General features: G+C 28.6%; 1 protein-coding gene across 1 annotated transcript in view; it reads right to left on the bottom strand.

Moving 5' to 3' along the window:
- Window positions 1-22,131, bottom strand: part of LOC114128341 (protein O-mannosyl-transferase TMTC2-like) — a 256,521-nt gene that overhangs the window by 81,382 nt on the left and 153,008 nt on the right. The window contains exon 6 of the mRNA XM_050205030.1: window positions 15,424-15,538. Coding sequence (XP_050060987.1) covers window positions 15,424-15,538 — 115 coding nt within the window. The remainder of the gene's footprint in view (window positions 1-15,423; window positions 15,539-22,131) is intronic.

Here is a 22,131-nt window from a genome sequence, read left to right as displayed (position 1 = left end):
ACCGATTATGGTCAAAATCTATTCTGCAGTTTCCTAAAAATCTGGATCAGTGGATATAAATGGGCTGAAAGCGAAATAAACTGATTATATGACGTAATATCGTTAAGGAATGGTACTATATATGATTCCGGTTGACTGTATTAAGTTTTTCAGTTGACTAAGTCAAAGTTCTGGGTTTTTTTTTACTTTCTTCGTCGCTAAGCAGCCACCGAACAGCTCACGAAATATGATACTTAATACTTATACTACTCAATATATATTATATACGTATCATATCATTATATATATTATATACTATGAAACGAAAACAAAAAATAGTAAAAACGAATGGAAATGGTAAAAAAAGCCACAACGTCTGTAAAAAAAAAAAAATGGACGCTCGTAAATAATCATGATAATAAACAGTGCATGCGGGATAGCAAATTAATGACGTGTGTGCTCTGAGCATAATCTTTCATTGTCATCGAATAAAAGGGATACAAATGTTTAGACCTTCTTTATGATTACGATTATTATCGTTATTATTATTTTTTCAGCGGCCGTTTTTTATATAGAGACGAAACTTTGCAATATGTCGACGGTGCCCGTGACGGTTGTTGGAAATGGCAGAATGCGTTACGCACTAGTCGTATATTACGTCATAATATGCGTAAATTTTTTCTTGGGAAGGAGGGTGTAAGTCCCGTTATATTTTCCCTCAATATGAACACACTTAAGACTCCCTAAATTTATAAGATATTACTTTCAAAATTTAAAAACAAAATACTGAAAAATAAAATAAACTGTCAAAACACAACAATATATATTATATAATATTATATATATTATATAATATTAGATAATTGTATGGGTGGTGAGTTAATATTTATCATAGATAAACAAAATAAGTTGTGTCTAACAAATAAGTTTTGAACAATGAAGGTAATTTTTACAAAACGTTTTGTTTCAAAAATATATTTTATGGATTTATTTTTTTATTTTTAACTTAATGGCTTAATATTGTTCAAATATATGTATATCAAATGAATTAAAATTAAAAAATTGGACCAATCATAATAAATTGTACTTTACTTTTTAATAAAATGTTATAAGTATACTCTAATCTAACATGAGTTCAATCAATCTTAACGGTTAACTAGTTAAATTGTTAAATAAAATGTTACATAATAAACAATTACTCGAAATATTCAGATATTGACTAATTTGACCATATATATTTATATTAAATTATCTATGTATATAGGTTCATTAACTTATAATTAGTAAGTATGCGGTCACTTGATTTAGGATCTTATATTATAATACTATAAATCATATGAATTCGAATAAAACTATTTTTATCAATTTCAAGGCACGAATTGCTTACTCATTATTTTAAAACTATTGTTTATTGTGAACTAAAAAGCAACAATATATTACGAGGAGTCAAATTTATATATTTATAAAGTAGAACAGATCGCAGTTTATACCGTTTAAAGTGTCTAAAAATATGCTTGCGAACGATGCACAGTATCTCGTCTATTATCACCTCAACGTTAAAATACTCATAGCCACATAGGTATATACACGACAGTTGAATTTGTTTATCGTTAATTAATATTTCCATTAGATACATATATAAGTAAAATATTTTCATTGTATTTTGAACATAATAAGACGTAAAAAATTTATACTACCTAACTGAATTTTTACTCGTTGTTATACGGCCACAATTCAACTGTGTATACACACTGATTGTTATCGTATAAAATCACTTCTCAGAAACGAACAAAAGCAGCGGACTCTGTATATTATATGCATATACATTTATAGCACGCAGAGAGTGGTGGTTGTAGTATACCACGTGGTATCAGGGATGGTACGCGAAAGGGATACAAATGCGAAGTAACAGTTATTTTCCTATTTAGATGTTTGTATAAATTCCTCTTATTTACCTTTTGAGACGGTTAAGTATTGCACTGGAGACATCAAATTCGCATTAGGATCGATGGAATAATGCATTACCAAGGCCAAAGTTCTCGGGAATTATTACCGCTACCGCTGTCGTCGAGACGAACCCAATCAGTTGTTGTACAGTTTTCTCCCTGTATATTTAATATATATTATATATATACGTATTATACCACGTGATTCTGCGATGTCTCTTCGCCTCAACCGCCTACCTATAACTTCACGTTGCTTCCCGTCCATGTCGTGTCCATGGTTTATTCATGACGACATTTTGAAAGGTTCTTTTTAACAAAATACATTTCGTATGCAATCTGCAACCGCCGCCGCCGCTACCACCACCACCACCACCACCACCACCACTACTGTATACTTACCGCCACTAACTCCTCCACCAAGCACATCAGCTGGAAGTTTGCGTTCATATTTAATGCACCGACACGTTCACGAGACCAAAGAATATCCGTGTGTATTTATTATCGAATCAACATGGCCGACCGGTCGTCCAGACCCCTATGCAAATAATACACAAATTTCCGCGAATATATACGATGGCCGGTGTATATAAATAAGGAAGGGCGCGGGGCGGTCGGTCGGAAACGTTGGTTAGGGGGTATGTATGGGTCTAAAGGGTAAGAGGCCATATATATGCTATTTATAAAATATATATATAATATATTCCCTAGCTATGGGAGACGTGAAAAATAAACTGAGTGCTTTTCATTCGGATGTATTGCCACTTTATTTGCACAGGAAAGCGATTTCCTGTTTAACGGTCAGCTCCCCGGGTCATCTAGCGATATTTGGCGTAAAAAATCAAATAAAACGCTAACCTTATAGTATATATATCTATATTATACACATATAGGTATACCTTACTGGATACAATAAACATAAATTTATACTTTCGAAAAAAATCACTACCGTAAACACATACTTATGGGTTACATCGTATTATATTAAATTTATTTTGTATTAAAATATAATATTAACCATCAAACGCGGTATACTTATAATAAAAATATATTATCGGCTAAAGGTACTACCAAGTAACGAAATCTGAGATAAAATCGACCGTCGCAGAGTAAACGAATGTCGATGAGCTCACATGAAATTTATTATAAGTACCCATCTATATCATATAGATATCGAAACTGTTAACCACTAACCAGTAACCACCCAGTGGTGACTCGTCTGGATAATATTATATGAGAATCTCTCTGCACACGTAAACATTATTAAAATTATCATTATGCATAAGTTCTGGCAGACATTTCTCTGCAGTTTACGCAAATATAATATCATATAAAGTTTCTGAGCTTGTGAATATCGTTCAATATAATATAATATATTGCACGGTCCGCGATGAATAATGTATAAACGTGGCGGACCGTGCGTCTTGCACTACTAATGTAAGTTATTCGTTGTTATTAATAAAAATAAAAATAAATTGTTTATTGCACACACAAACCGAAGTGTAAAAATTATTATTTTGACATATATTTTTATTCCTTCAATACTCGCGGGATAGGTTAGGCATGTTTGAATCTCGAAATATTTGTGAATATATATTATTGTCTTATCGTTAAACTTCATCGAAACGTTATGTTTTCACAAATAAGTGATGACATAATATTATGTAAAAAGAACTATTGAGTCGGTTTTCAAGATATATATTGTACATATATATATCTTAATTATTCAGTAACTTTCTACAATCAGTGTTATATATAATTATAGACATAAAATAGGTACAGAGAATACTGAATTAGTGTAGATACTGTTATACTAATGGATGAATATTGAATATATTAGTAAATTAAATTATTAGATACATTTACCTAATTTACTTCTACTAATTAAGTTTTTGGTCGAATCGTATATTATGATGGACATATTGTTATAATAAAATAATAACAAAGTATTTTCAGGTATTATAAAGGTTTAGGTCAGGTTTAGTTTTAATTAAATATTATTCAAACTTATTTTGTCGTGTTTTGAAGTTTTAGTAGACGATCCTTGTTTTAAAAAAAAAAAAACCTGTATAAAACTATTTCAAACTTTTATCTGAAAATCTGAACTCTATTAACGGTGATAATGACAGTGACTTAATTACATTTGTTGAAAATATTATTCATTATATATTTTAATGAAACTGTGTATGTCTTATTTGAGTGGGAGTCAATTGAGTGCTAAAATTGTGTTACGCGATAATATAGTATAATTTAATACCATCTTAGGTAGGGTAACAAGTTCACGGTTACATAGAATATTATTAATATCTCAAACGACATAATTAAGACATTGCGATGCGATGTATGAACGATGGTTATTGAATGCGGTGTAGGTATGTGTATTATATCGAACGAAATTTTAAGCACAACATTTATATTATATCTACACGTACTTACATATAGTGACGCGCGTGTTCAAAGCACTTTGGGAAATTAAAAATTCCGAACTCTGATGGCAAGAAAGGGGGAGGTGGTAAAAATATTGAACCGACGTGAAATATAATAATCTAAGATTCGATCGGCGACGAGCTTTCTCTCGGAAAATTGAAAGCATATATACCAGTGGCGTGTCTTCATACACGAGGTATGGGGTGTTTTATTATACTTATTATAGGACTTATGTGCGTGTGTGTGTGTGTGTGTGTGTGTATGTGTGTGTGTGATTTTTATATTTTTACGCTTTAAACTATATACTTATACGAACACCAGGGTATATAGGTGTCCGAAAAAAGTACAAACACACCTTCCACACAGTTCTTAATGGTCTCGTGTCACGTCGTTTTGGCAAATTTTGATATGAGTCAGCGAGCGGTGTTGCAAAAGGACTATAATATATAATATTATATATAAATTATTGGGTATACCTATATAATATATGTAATTATTTTTTATTTTATTCTGCAATATATAAAATACCAAATAACACGTCTGATCGATGTATACTGTGATACAACATCGTATTAAAATATCTGCAGCGGTAATGAAAATGTAAGTAGTCGTGGATTATATCGGCTAACTTTAAAACTGACTGTATAATAACTGGTAACTTTAACAGTTGACAATATTCCACAATAATACCTTTTCTCTTATACCCAGCCTATTAATGTAACATATTATGTGTTTCCCGTCATCGAATCCTACCTATTTAACGGTATTATTTATTCCGATTCGTTATTCAAATAATTATAACCCATTATATTTTTCACATTATTTGCATACCATAAATAAATACCCGATGATCAAACGCAGTAACATACAGATATACAGTTATTACAATATATTATGATTTATTTGATTAAATAAGTCCCGCGTGGGTGTTGTAGTGGGTAATGGGCGGTCGTCGGTTTTTAAGTAGTCTCCAGACTACGAGTAAAGAACAGAGGAACCCTTTTAGAAAATAATAAATAAAGAGGTTCACGCAAGTTTGAACGGAACTATTCTTTCAGCGAAGAGGCATTCAATTTTTTTTTATACCCTGATTTTTATAAACAGATAAGAAGAAAGGAAAGAAGGCCGTTTTTCAATATTTTAAAATATTAAGAGAAAGGAGGAGAGATAGAGTGTGAAAGAGAGTGAAGGAACCTTTCAATCTTCTGTATAATAATGTAGGCACCCGTTACACGGCCATCTGCTAGCATGAGTTATGGTTTAATTAATAAAATATGCGGTCGGCTCTAAAACGCGGTATTAAAGTTTCGAGGCTCGGTGGTAAACTATTATCTTGTTGTACACATAATAATAACACGCATCTCTTGAAATTAATTTATAGAGAAATCATTATCTGCAATATAATTAATATTAAATATAATATTAATAAAAAAATCCAATAGACTCGAACGATTCATAATAGTCAGACGAACCAAAAACACCTACATCGCGAAGACACCATATAATTAATATATTAACTTTGACATCATACGATATTATATTATATTATGCATTATTTTATGGGAGGTACCGCGAGCTTCGTTCAACCAACTGGTTTTTCTAAAACCCTGCATACGCTATTATACTATAGTCTAAAAACAATTCGCCGCACCGTTCTAACAATAGCTTCGTAATATTATTATTAATTATCTGAGAGCAGCGAGCACAATACATAACATTATTTGACAATATACGATTATATCATAATATAGTCAGTCCAATATACAGTTCAAACTATATTATAATATTATTTGCGAGCGGTATCGTATAGAAACCACTAGGGTATTATTATCTGCGGCCTTTGTTTGATATACGACAGTGTTGATTAAATCATACGATATTATAGTAAATTACCATCTGTAAGCTATTATTAAATAATAAGATACCCACGCATAATACTATATTTAATATACAAGTACGTGTAAACTTAAATTCAATATCCACCAGTAAAATATGTATACCTAATCGTCGTTCTCTTGATTCGTGTCTACGTCAAATTTCATAATATTTAATCTGGATGCTGGATACATCTCACGATCCGATTCGCAAAAAGATTAATTCGTCTAAACTGGATGCGATAATATGCAAACTACGGTAATACGATAATTTGAATTATTTAATTGTTATTATCTAAGTTGTCATGCATCAAATGTACATTGTACATAGTATACACTCGTTTAAGGAAGCGAGTTTGTCTTAAGAGTTGGCGAATTAATATGGAATAAAACTTCAAACAGTTCAACTATATGAATATGCACTAAATAGTAAATAGCTAACGTCTGATTATTTTTCTGGTTTTACTCGCATCGTCGTAAAAAATAACAATTTAAAGTCGCGCACAAATGATGTACAATTTATTGTATTGTTTCTAAAACAAAAATAATTTTTGGTAAATCATAATCAGTTATATATATATTATATATTATAATATATATATATATACGTGATAGGGTATGTGTGGCTCATAAACGCACGTCGCACAGTAATATTGTCGCCGGTGGTGATGACGACGACGATAGAAGTAATAACACGAGCAGAGCTCTGCAATGATAATACATAATAATATTTTAATCGCAGCTACGGCATATGGTAGAGAGATGTAATAATACAGCTGCATTATAATACGTATAATGATATAGAAGACAGATAAACTATTCAATTGTCAAATGGAGACATTAAATTTTATCGCTATTATATAAGGCATCAAAGCAATTTCAAAAGTAATAACAAATCCGTATAATCTTATCGCTGTTTCTATTTTAGACGCGTAAACAATAGCCGTAACTCGGTGTGTGCAATAATTTTATTTCGGACTGATTTCGGGTCGCCCCCCAAACGACTCGATTCGGGATGGACGAAAAACGACAGTGCACGATCCACGCAATATGCGTTATATAACCTGTTTATATGTATAATGTATTATATAAAAGAACGTTTCGCGTCCGTTTGGCGGAAGGGAACGCGTGGGACGGAAGGGGTGTGTTACGACGAGCAGTTTCGGAAACGGACAACCGAAATAATATCGTGCACCATATATAGCACACACACACACACACACACACACACACATATATATACGTTATTGTGCGCATATATACACCCTACGACTGCAACAACAGAGTTTGTCGGGGTCTCCTCCACTAATAGAGTTTTTGGCCGGGCCGTTTGTTTTTGACGGGAAAACCAAATCGAGTAATTTTGCAAATGTGCCATATGCGTATATATACATAATATTATGTATATGTGTATATTCGTATTCGTGCACTTAAATGTGTATAACATATATATGCATTGTGGGTAATGCGAACAGGAATTTAGAAACGGGTTGAGCAGATGAGCGTCTCATCACGGTCACAAAAACCTACATCAAGCAATATTATACTATTGCAGTATATTATAATATACAGTAAAAATGTAAAATATTGTTATATGGTAATATTCTCAGATGATTCGTCATAATAATATGACATATTATTATACTTTGATGGTGGGTTTAATAATATTATTTATACTTTTTTTTTTACAGATATGTCTATATATAAATGACAAATGGATATTATTTCAAAAACACAACGATATATAAAATACAAACTCGCATATTATAGTGTAGTGATAAAAATTATTCATATGTTGAAAAATAAATCGATTTGATTACACGTACAGCTGTGTTTAATTCGCCAAAGAGTAAATACAACGAGCTGTGGCCAATTTGCGGGAATATTGGACGCGCAAACCTTATGGGCAGAGGTTCGTGATCAGCGTGCCAACTGTTGCGGCGAAAAGGGTATTGGCATTCGGCTGTTACACGGCGGACGAAAGGTGGATGGTCGGTCGGAGGATAGAGCCTTTTTCATCGTCCACTATTGTTCGATATAATACGAAGTTACGATTTCATCCGACTATATATATACGGGGGTCAGCGACCATAAAATGCATACAAATATATGATATTAGTTATATTATTATTAAAATATAAAGTACACGATCGAGTTATATATTATTGTTATTTGTGTTGTATCAAAGTCCTAGGTAAATATAATATAGATATTTATACGCAGCTTTCGTTATTTTATGTCGATTTAGGTATTTAGGCAACTGCGGTTTATTGGTTTACTTATTTTTTTTCACTTTGATAATTTTAAATGATACCTATGGTTTATAGGTATATACTATACATTTTGATTATTTACGAATGCTTTTAATATTTAAAGTTACAATGAGTCAGCATAGCGAAGAGATATAGGTACTACAGTATATAAAGTTTCATTTAACTGTCAGTGTCATGACTCAGGAACTAATCATTCACTTTTACAAACATTATATTTAATTAAATAAGAATACTATTTAATAAATTATGTTTCACATATAATTAAAATATATATAATATATATATGTAAATATTGTAAATATAAAATGCACATTTTTTCAATCCAAAAATCTTTTAAACACAAACAATTCGTATTTTTATTTTTAAAAAAATATTGTTATGTACACATAGGTACTCAGATTTGATTGGAAATTGAAATTATAAAACTACATTAATCACTGAAATCGAATGAGGGAATAAATTCAATTGTATATCACGTTAACTCGTTCACAATGTATGTATATATTCAATGTTTAAGGGCAGATTGGCAAAGGTGCTGCAGGGTGCACGATGGCTACGACGAAGTGAATTTATTTATGTATGTAATAGTATAGTGGTCGACGGTTTTCGGATGAAAGAAACATTGACGGGTAGAGCAAAAGGATGTCATAGGTTTTTTTTTATTGTGAAACGGTCGATGTTCGCTATCAGGAGAGCAAACAAAATAAATCTCTAAGCCCATCGTCATAATTTAAAACCACACTCCATGACTGTTTTCGATCACCGTGCATATATTTATATATTATGCATGTATGTATATATAGTGTGTGGCGTGTGGTTATTTTATATAGCTTATATTTTATCGAATAACTCGAACGGCCGTTCGTTACCGCTTTACACCCCCACCACAAGTCACTAGCAAAAAAAAAAAAAAAACTACGCTTTAAACAGAAACATATCACGATAGGTACATATTATTGACGAATATATTGATACATTGTTATTATTGTACTATATATCACTGTTAAATCTACAATCAAAATAGTTTGGAGGATAGGTAGGCACTCGATGAGTTTAACTCGATCGACTGAAAAACAAATGTGTAGCATAGTAATATGTGAAGTGCCATCACAGTTGTATATGCAACAATAATATTATAAACATGATAATATCGGTAGATATAAAAATATGCGTATGAAAAAAAAAACAAATTTATTACTATTTAAATGAGAAGTATAGGTATTACTACTGTTTGTGAACGAACAAAAATATCTTTGAACTTCCTCTATAGTAGTCTCAATTCTGGCATTGAGTGTTACAATGCCACGTATTTCATTTGATTTGTTTTCTCAACAACAAAAGCTTCCTATAGTCTGAGTATTATTAATGTCACATCATAATACAATATAATTTATATTATTATAAAATGTGATATTTTTATTTGGGCTAACTTTTACCACACTAAGAAAATAAATGTCTCAAAAAAATAACCATAATTGTTCACCAAGAATAATTGTAGGGTTTTAGGTCAACGTTGTATCAGCGATTATAACGAAACAATTCAAATCGATAAAAATCTAAAATCTTCGGTAACTCGCGTATACCCATCGGAATTTATTCATAAAATCATCGTAGCATTAAACAGTATAATAGTATAGATTTAGGATTTTGCCGGTAGGTACATAAACGAATGATGGATATTAAATTCAGTACCAAACCAATAATAAACGAATGAACGAATACGTGTGTATATGTATACTTTATATTTATAAATTGTTTTGCAGGCGAATGATCGGTAAGGCCAACACAATTCGAATATTTATATTGTCCGTGGTCGTATACATTTAGTGATGGGTAGCTTGGGGGTGGATAGATAAACGCGTCAATTCGTATATTGCGTGTACATAAATCAGTAGGTACGCAATTCGGAAGTCCGCTGGGACATTGCGATGACCTTAAATCGTATCCGCTCGTCAGTCGCGTTTTGTATTAATACCGCAAATAAAATGGATTTTTTTTCCAATTTTTATACAATTATTGCATTATTTGCTTTTTTTCTCTCTTTCATTTTTTTTTTTTTTTTTTTTTTTTTTTAATCGTGTATTATTATATTTTCGATGTTTACCACGGACAAATTTATTGATTTATCGTCTGCAAAATATTCGTTCAATGACCGAAAAAAAAATGATAATTTAACGACTTCATATTATATATTTTTTAGTATAATGCAGATTTTATGCTTTTCGATGTACTAAACCGGAGTGCGTGTTACACGCGTATTATTATAATTTTAATTAATTAGTTAATGAATTAATATCATATGTTTTTAAAAAAAGTACAGTAAAAATATTACAAATATATTATTACAATGATATACCTATACTATACTTTATTATTATTATTGTTGCACTAAATAAAATAAAAATACATAGTTGTGAATTGTGGCCAAATATATTATAATATACATATTTATTTTTTTTATTTTATAGAAATATACAATTTATCCAACCCTTTTACGTAGTTAGTTTTGTATAATATTATATGATTAATTTGTTTAATAGCATGTAACTTTCAAATTCGTGTATAATAGTACATCTTAAAAAATACTTTGTTCAATGGATATTGAATAATATATTGTAGTCTACAATTTTCAGTTTGAATTTTTATTTAAAATGTATTTTTTTATGCTTACGCATTACCTGTCTAATATAGTATTTATTGCAAATACAAATTTGTAAATACTGAAGTTTAATGTTCTGGAAGCTTTAACAGAACGTACATGAACATTTATAATACAAATATTGTTTCATAAAAATAATAGAATATTTGTTAAGCTACTCAAAACTAATAATACGAATAAAACTGATGTAAAAATGCATAGCAAAAAATGATTTAAGAGTGAATTTCTAAGAAAACAATGCTTATTAAATAGGTATCTGGTATACATTATTCAAAAAATACCATTGATCAAATTGAAAAATAGTACCCACAAAATAAAAACAAAACGAAGTATATGTAATATTACCTTTATATTGGCGTATTATGTTATGAAAATTTATAAATTTTAATGTACGAAATAAATACGTCACCTAGGAACTGCTCTATTATAAAGATCAAAATAATGCAAGTTGTATTTTAATAAATAAAAGTTATAAAACAATAATGTTAATCAAAACTTTGTATTATGAATACACTTTATGAGCATGCGAGTTTTCCATTAAACATAAATATTTTATTTTTCATTAGTCACAATAAAGCGAGTTTAGTCGCTTCAAAGCAATTCTGCTCACCAATGTGTGGTTGGAACCATTGGAACATTAAGTGTAAATGCATTAACTTCCAAGTTCTATAAATGTTATAAATAGTAAATATAATTCTGTTAACTATTCGAAACACGCCAAAATTGTTATTCTACAGATATTTATAAAATATAAGATGTTAAAATGACTACTTCGATAAAATAAATTAATATTAATAATAGTATTCAGTTTATTAACGATACAATATAATATATAATATTATATACGAATATATTATTTTTCCGAACCATACAGCTGTTGAAATAAATGCTCTATTTTTTATTTTTTTGAAGATATAAAATATTGATAGTACAATCTGTTTATTTGAATTTACTGTTATTGAAACTTATGAAGTTATAACAATGACATTTTAAAAAGTTTAGTTTCATACTAGTATTACAAAACCCATTGCTATTGCCAGCAGAAAGTTCTAGCATAAATATATACGCTACAATCGAAATATTGAAACATATTTGATACTATTTTTTTAATGAGATATACATTATCGTCTTATACGATTTTGAACTCCACTTATCAAAATAAACATATTATACACTGAAGTCTGAAAGTGTAATTTCCAATCCACATAAAACCATAGTAATTTCAAATAAAATCATACCATTAAATCTATTTAATAAACATTAAATAAAAAAATTTTATCAAAATTTTTTTCTTTAGATTACGACGAGAACATTATTTCATATCAAAAAAATAATTAAAGAATAATATTTAATTCACCTAACTTCAAATCATAATATATAACAAAACTAAGCCATAAATAGCAAAATGCTACCTTAAAACGATATATAGTATGATTTTTCGCAAATTCATCATCAACGGAAAATTAGTATCATCAAACATCATATCATAACAGCTGCTAAAATTATGTAACATATATCAACTCATATTACAATTTTTCACCATAATAATTTTTACTTATCACCAAAACATATATAGTTTTATAGACGTACGTTTTTCGGGTATGAAGTTCAATTGAATTACATTGAAAATATATTTATTTGTTTGTATGCATACTAAGTTGCAATAAAATATATAAAACTGAAAAGGGTAAAATATTATAACAAAAATTTCTCAGAAACCGGGTTTTATTTTAATACATATTGTTCTGGCTGTATCTGTTTGTTTCGCAGAAAAAAACATTTGAAAGATGAACAAAACAGTTTCTCGAACTCATCTGCAGCCAGCACACGACTTGGTGAAAACGATTTTGATTCTTTGAATTGTCGAAGAAAAATAACTTCCAGCGCCGTTATCATAGAAATTTGCAATTTATTTTATCGCCACAGACCCGGTGAGTTAGACAGCGCTCAGATGATATTGGCTCGAGTTCAACTATCTGGGCAGCGTGTTGTATTTTATACGGTGGTCAAAAATAGTGATTTTGCGTGCTAGTGTTATTACTTTAAGCTAACAATATAATATTATAAGACAATTTAAGGCAATTTTATTCTATGTTTTGATGATTTCAACCAGTGTTTGGAATTACTATAAACAAATTTATACATTTAAAAATGATTTGTGTTTTAAATTTTTGACTGGTTCAGTCAAAGAATCAGGAAAATAATCACTATGCATAGCATATGCAATTTCACTATAGTACATTTTATAAATGTAACGCGAGAGTGGTATAATATTGTAGTACAAAATGAGAATTCTGTGGCAGAAATGACAATTTCTGCAGAGATGGCTCATCATACGAAGCAGCAACGACGACGTACGTATACATTGATTATTACGTATTCGACAACAATGAAATGGACCAAAAGCAACATACTGGAGGAAGGTGGAAGAGTTTGTAAGAATGTGGTGGTTTTGGAATGTTGCTAAGGGATGTGCAGCCACAGATAAGTTTTAATAAAGAGAAAGTACCAGAAACGTTATTTGCACACACCGAGACGTTTTAGTCTTGTTCGTTTTGACATTTTCGCAATCATAACAGCGCGAGAAAATGGTTTGGGCCACGGAATTATTATGTACAACGCTATTATACGTGTTTTATAGCCACACGTATATATATATTGTATATGTATTGTATACATCATTTATATTCTGTAGCAGTTTACCGATTTACGACGCAAGATGGCATAATTATTTGTGATTTATATAAATTATATATATATAATATATATTGTATTATACGAATTATATTCAAAGTAAAAGATGATAATAGGTACTTTTAATAATAGTTCATGCCTATTTCAAAATTTTAAATATATAATATATAAAATAGAAATATTAAAGTCACACACATAACTTCAGAATTTATCAACTGATACAGTATTTAGTGAGTCATCTGTTTACATACAGATTTTTGAATAAATAAAAAAAAATTATTGTTTGTCGATATTTCGAGTTTTCGTATTAAACAAAATAACTATTGATATTTGATAGTAACTTGCAGCTACAAATTATATTTTATTTAAATGATAATTCATATTGAACTACAATATATGTATAGAACTTTATTGTTGTACCCTTATACTGTATCTATGATCGATCAAAAAAAAAATGTTTTCTCAACTTAACCAAACACATTATTAGAATATTGTTATTATTATTTAATCCGTCATAAACGGATTACACGGGTCAAAACTTGGAATAGTTCCTTAAATTTGGCTCTATTCAAAACTATATATATATTATATAATGATAGATATACTGAAATAATTGATTTACATTTTAGCTCTACCTGAGTCAAAGTCTAATCCTAGTTTTGTTGATGTGTGTGTAGACCGAAAATGTTACAATATTATTTTAACTATTTCAGAAATTTGCTTTGTATGCTTCAGGAATAGATGACCATGTATTATTAAATATTTATCATCCATTATAAAATCAATTCAAGGCGTTTCGTTGTTCACTATTCTCACGATCTTAGCTCTATTGTTTTTATTTTGGTGTTTGTGGACTGTGGATTGCGGTAAGATTCACCCATCGAAGATTTATTTTAAATGAAAGTTCGTATTTTAAGCACAGCATATATTTTTAAAGATATTTTATCCTTAATAAATTATATTCGATGTAAGTGATAAAAACCTGTGAAGGTGATTGAATGATTTCAGAAATCATAAGTTTTATTGGACGATGCAATTACTGTATAAGTACAATACGGAAAAAATGGATAATAAGACATTAAATAATGTTATCTACCTACCAAATATAATTATATAAGACACATAATCTATATATTTATGTCTAAAGTATCTTTTCAATGAACGAATTATCATTTTTCTTTATTCCAATATGCATGCAATATACTTACTTACATACATACATACATACTTACGTACGTACGTACATACATACATACATACATACATACATACATACATACATACATACATACATACATACATACATACATACATACATACATACATACATACATACATACATACATACATACATACATACATACATACATACATACATACATACATACATACATACATACATACATACATACGAGTATATACATACATATATACATTATACATATATACATGCATACATACAGGTATGCTCGTAAATATTACAGCATTTGGGTGATGTCCAAGTCGTTATATTTTAGGGCGACTAACGACATAATATACTACAAAATAATATTTATTACTATTTTTGAACTTACAAATTGTAATGCACGTCCGCCATGTTCGGTCGATATCGTAATGCCGTCCTCAGCGCCGTTTCTGCCTCGTCCAATCGACCCTGGCTACTCAGAATAGAGCCCAAATTTCCGTAGGCTGCAAAAAAATATGAAAATTATCAAATAAATTATATATATATATATATATATATATATATATATATATATAATATATATATACAGTGATTAATGAAGTACAAAAAATCGTGACCTCGTCAAATACATAATAAATATTAAAATATTAAAATAGTTCCAATTGTAATGGTGTAATAGAACTGTGGTTTAAGAATTCAATTTCACATTGAATGTTTAACGGTGAAACATAATAATTATTGGTAACAATAAAATATGCAAAAACCAAAAAACACAAGTAAATATTATACACATTGTTAAGTTTTGTAGATTGAAAATCGGCAGACAGGAAGTGTTATATTTGTTGAATAAATTCATAATAATAATTTCAATTTTTTCGTGGAAACTAATTGTACTGATAAACAATACATTAATGGTTCCATTTTGTTAGCACTATTAACGATATATTATGACTATATGATATTGACCCGTTACCCATAAAAAATTCGGTTAAAACGGTCCGTTATATCAAATTCTTTTTTCCGTGACATTTTGTCGTTTTTATTTTATTATAACTTATAAATTATAAGTCATAATATACTACTAACTACTTATTACCATCTACAATAAACCCTATCTATGTTAGATTAAAATAACGTTATTAAAAAATAATTTACTGCAAAGGCCAAGCTATGGTTGCATGTACTAGTATAGTTATTATTTAGTGCATCAACATTAATTTGATTGTCCCTATAATTTCGGTTGATTAAAACAAAATAGATTGTCTCTACCAAGCTACCAATTTTAATTTCATTAGAGACTTTATTTTAATAGTACACTATCTAAGCCATAATTTGACATTTTTATCGAATACTTAACAACTAGCATACACAATGTACTGTTTTTAAACTAAGTGCATCGAAAACAGAAAACAATAAGTATAAACAATATGTAGCAATATAACAAAACGCTTTTCTACATTTCTAAATTTTAAAACATGAAAAAAAAATTGACTGTTTCTGTGTTATGTAGGAGCACGCCAATTATCAGCACATACATATTTTATTCATCTAAATGTATAATTATGATATACCTGGAATTACTTTTGGTTTATCTATATTATTAATTTAGTTTTAAATTAAAAAAAATACACTCACAAGTACTTTAGCAGTATTAGCAGTGGAATAAAAATTATAATGATAATATAACATACTTAATGTGTTTGTTATTATTATTATTATTTTTTTAATAAATTATTAATTTGCAATACTTATTTGATATGCTAAATTGCTAAGATAATGTGTTTAAAATAAATAATAATAATGTGTTAAACTATCACTATTGATTTGTAAGTACAGTAGAACTCCTCTATTATCCGAACGCCAATTAAGCGGACGAGAAAAAAAAACAGAAAAATTCGACTTTTTTAGTTTTAAAATATGACACATATCATAATTAAAGCTTATTTTGTTTCAGCTAAATATTTTAATAAAATTATTTCTTCATGAATACGAATTTTAAATTATATTACATACATATTAACAATAAAATATACATACATACAATATATTCATATAATTATATAACCTTTGATATGTTATGACATAGATTGACATATGTCAATCATCCGGATATTTACTTATCCGGACCACTCTTGACATTAATTAGTCCAGATAATCGGAGCTCTGCTGTACATATTTAATTAACTTTCATTTAATATGTTTTACCCTTAAATGATATGGTAATTGGTTATAATATAGGTAATAGTAGATATGCATGTATAAATAATATAATTTAGGACATTAAACAATTGTTAACACGATAATCAATTATTTTTATTCGAATACTCAATAAATTATAGATTATACGATTGTATATTATGAATAGGGTATCCAACTAGGATTTATTCATTTGATGTAGCATGATGTTTGTATAGTTATATCTAAATTACTTCCAGCTTAATATTAAACCAGTAAATTCGTAAATCTTCATGGACAACTTTTTAGGTTATTTTTATTATTAATGGAAAATTATGGCATTAACAATTATTAGAGACATTTAAAGCAATCAATAATATTTTAGAAATGGAATGAGTACATAAGAATAATGATTAAAATCCAGCTGAATTGTTATTATTCATTATGTTAAATAATTTTATTAATATTATATTTATTGTTTTAGACGCGTTCGTCAGATTAGATAAAACATAAATAATGCAATATAAAGACTTTTACGCGTAGAACATTTAATTATAACCTTAATCTGAAATATATTTATACTATATTTATACATTTGTATATCAATCCGTATCGTTGTCAACACATAAAAGCAAGTTATATATCGGGGTATAGCCATTTATGTATACTTATGTCGGATATAGTTATATATGCAATATACATACATAAGGTCACAACATATAAGTGTACAACGAAACGATATACATATTGTACATAAAGTCACATCGGAATGCCAAAATTATAAAGTTTTCAAATATTTTATAAAAGAAAATAATATATGAAACAGTCTAGGAAGTGTTAACGAGAGCAATATAGTGCAATATAATATATTATATACTTTAACGAATGTCACTATAAAAAAATATAAAAGAATATTAAACACGTTTTATTAAATTTGAAGTACCCATTTAAAATCAACAACGTGACAACATTATTTTCAATTAAAATAAGTTATTCAATACTAAATGTTATTATACGATCGTTCAAAGTATGATAAATTGTATTCAATGTTTTGTTTATACATATATTATGTTGATGACAAACATCACGCAAAGCCATAAATAAATATATTATATGGATATTATATATTATTACGGTAACTAAAACTATATTCTACTATACACCACTAATTTGTTTATTTATTGGAATTATTTAAAAACATAAACATTTTTAGTCTTTAAAATGCGCTGTTATTCGTAGAATCCAAAAATGATAACTTTAAACTTTAAAGTCATTTTATTTAAACAAACGCACGTTGATGTAGTGTGTATACTGTATATGGTGGTACAACAAATTCTATCTATCATAAACATGATTACTTATAAATTATAATATAGTTTTTTTTTAAGTACTTTATAATATAGGCTAAAGTTTGTATAATCAATTAGCTATTACTTTAATTTTCAGATTGTACTAATTATTGTAAATTTATGTTAAAATATATATGTTTAAGTTATAGATTAGGCTCCTGGGTCCCCAAACGAGAGTCTTAGTGGGGCTCAATATTATTGTTTCTGGAAAATAAATAAATAAATATGTAATTATTTGAGAATTCATGTATTGTCTATGTAATATTATTTGTAAATTATAATAAATTCATCGATTATTATGTATTTTTGCTTTATTATTACTATTACCTAAATACCAAGCCAAAAATACCATGTATTATATTATAATATAAATCCTAAATACTTGAATAGAACAGAGTGAAAAACTAAAACAAATAGATACAAAACTCATAAAAGATTAGATCCCCGTGTTTTCACTTTGTTGTACCAACTACAATACGGGTTAGTCGTCAGCCGTTTTCATTTTTAATTTTTCACCAAAGCATTCACGGGGAATTTATGTGTCAGTCCCAATGGAAGGATAAAAATATATTAAGACAAACAGGAATTCGTTTAAAAATACATCTTGGATTTTAGACCAGCGGGTGGTACTTGGTGGTACGACAAGACTGGCAAAACAAATGTCTTGATTGTGTTATCGAAGTTTGTTTTCAGCGTCCATCGTTCGGTAAAAGAGGAGGAAAAAAAATGAAAAAAAAAACTCTCACAGCCTTGCATATATATATACAGGGTAGTATTTGTCACGGCCTTGTTCACTCTGCGCATTTTGACGAGTGAAACTTTTTGCCAATGTAAGAAGGGACTGGTAATTTGTTTTTATTTGACGCTAAAATTTCTTTTTTTTTTACGTCACGCAAAACTTTAACGCCAAATAAAACTAGAAGGCGCGAGTGTAACAAGGACAACAAGAGTAAAACGGGATGAAGATGCACAAAAGTTCACATTTAAGTCCCGGAAAATCTGAATTATATTTGAAAAGTTTATTCCACCTTTGGCCAGACCAGATCTTTTTAATATGAACACCACGTGGCCCTTTGGGCATCACAACTTTTAACGATGATTGAAGGGAGAGTTCTGATGTTTTATCAGAAATTCAATTTTTATGTAGAACATACATGTCTAGTTGAATTTCGAATAAATTTAATTATCCTGCGAGTAGCAAAACATATAATGCATAAACATTAAAGTAAAAGAAAATATTAATAAATAATAGTTACGTCATAACACGTTTGGAGTAAATGGTATTTTATATAATATTGATTTCAAAATTTACTAGGATATTAATAAAAAAAAAAAAAATGATTCGAAATCAAGAAATATTTGGTTCATATTATTGATTTATACAAAAAATATTCATATATTATATGTATAGACTTACAAAGGAATCTCCAAGCCACATATTATCAGTTACAACAATAGGTCTATTCTAAGGTACGGTTTGTTATACTGACAAAAATTTTATATTTATGAAAATCATTTGAGTTAATTTAAAAATAACTAATTGTTATAAAGTTAAAAAAAAAAAATCATAAATACGTACTAAATATTTTGAAAATTGTATGTTTGAATGAATTATTTTATTAAAATCTGAGCTTTAAAATACTATTTTTCGTAGATTGTAAAAAAAAAATGGATTGTGATTTATTTTAAATATATAAAGGTAGAGCGTATGCAGTTAAAGAGATATTAGGTAGAAGAAGGGTAAGATTAAATTATGTCCAAAATAAATAATAATAAATTAAGGGCTAACATAATACAATTTGTTTTCTTATGAAAATTGCTTTAAAAAGGTTAAGGTTAGGTATAAGGTAATAAGGTATAAATTATATTTAGCACAAACAAATATATAACATAATAAAAAGTTCCTGTAGTTATAGTCAAGGGGAATTATACTTTAGTCACACAATCTATATGTACTTAAAGGATTGTTAAGGTCTAATAATTTTTTGAAAAAAACTCTATAAATAACATCAAGCCATACATAGTATATATAATAATATAATATTAATATATATACAGGCAAAGATACTAGCTCGATCACGCCGCTGACAAAATAATATATAACATGATAACAGGTGTTCGTGGTGTAATTATTATTCATAATTCTTTTTCTCAATTTCATTGGATAACATATAGAGAAGTGTTTCTGAATAATATTACTTTGGTAAAAATTCAAAATCTATTTTTTTTTTAAATGTTTCACCTTACATCGATGGCATAATACATTTTAAATTGTTGTTAGTTTTTTGATAATATATGACAGGATCGTCGGAAAACCCGGAATGCGCGTCCGAAGAGAAATATATGACACGACTACACGAGTACATGACGTGTATGCCCGGGAGTATATATCCGCCACATAAAATAATATGATATGAATAAAAAAAATTGCAACAACGTATAGATGAAAAAAAATCGAGATGTTGGAAACCGAGTCATTTTCCAGGATGAAACTCTCCCCGGGGGGTCGTACATGTTTTTGACAGGTCCGGCTCACGTTGATAACCCGACTTTGCGGCGTTTTTTCCTCTTTCGTGGCCTCAATCGTTCCACGCGTTATGTGCATCAATCATCGATACACCTACACGCGCCTACACTGCCACACTCAGCTAAAGTTCTCTCTCTATCTTAATACTGACAAACATTCTTGTCTTCATTGTTTATCGTTTTGTGTGTTATCGGGGAGTGTGAATATAGATACATTATTATTATAAAAACAGAATAAACGAAAATATATACAACGCAAATCGTTCACCTGCAGATGTCGAATCTCAAGTTATATGACATATAAAAATATAGTATTTTACTATGCTATACTATATATTACACAGATATTACTATAATAGTATGGTCTAATATTTAAAATAAAAATGTAATATAATTATTTAAAATATTTTAAAATACAACCTATACGGAATACATTTTTGTAGCCATATGATTGTCAATAAATATTAATTAGTAATATCCGTGCGAATTATCTTGTTAAAATAATAAACAATTTTTCTTCTTTTATATAAATACAAAATTATATTTATTTTCATTTAATAATGTTTTTTAATAACTTTGAGGACACCAAGACACCTAACTAAAACAAGAAGATCCTGTAGGTTATATTATATTTGATAAGTTTGGGAGATTTGGTTCATCAAATAAGTAATACACGAGTGAAACGAAAAAATCAAAAATATATTATAATATTTATGAGGAAAAGGACGAAAATGCCATCTATAATGAGATGATTTGATTCTACAGAAAAAATATTTTAAAAATGAAACCGCGTAGGGTCAGGAAAAAGTATTTTTTACTTGTAAAATTTACAAATATTGAAGATTGTGCAGTAGTTTATCTGTTAATATGATTATATAACATGAATGTATAAAAATAATGTTTTGCAAAGTATAACGATGCCATGTTTTGTTAGTTTGCGAGTTTGTGACTACTCCGGTTTTAGGATATAATAACATAATAATATACTATACAATAAATGAAAACGTGCTTTATATAGTAAGAAGATTTTTGTATCTGTATTTTTC

This window comes from Aphis gossypii, chromosome 3 (assembly GCF_020184175.1).
Source record: "Aphis gossypii isolate Hap1 chromosome 3, ASM2018417v2, whole genome shotgun sequence".
Lineage (NCBI taxonomy): Eukaryota > Metazoa > Arthropoda > Insecta > Hemiptera > Aphididae > Aphis > Aphis gossypii.
This window is presented reverse-complemented; position numbering and strand designations above follow the sequence as displayed.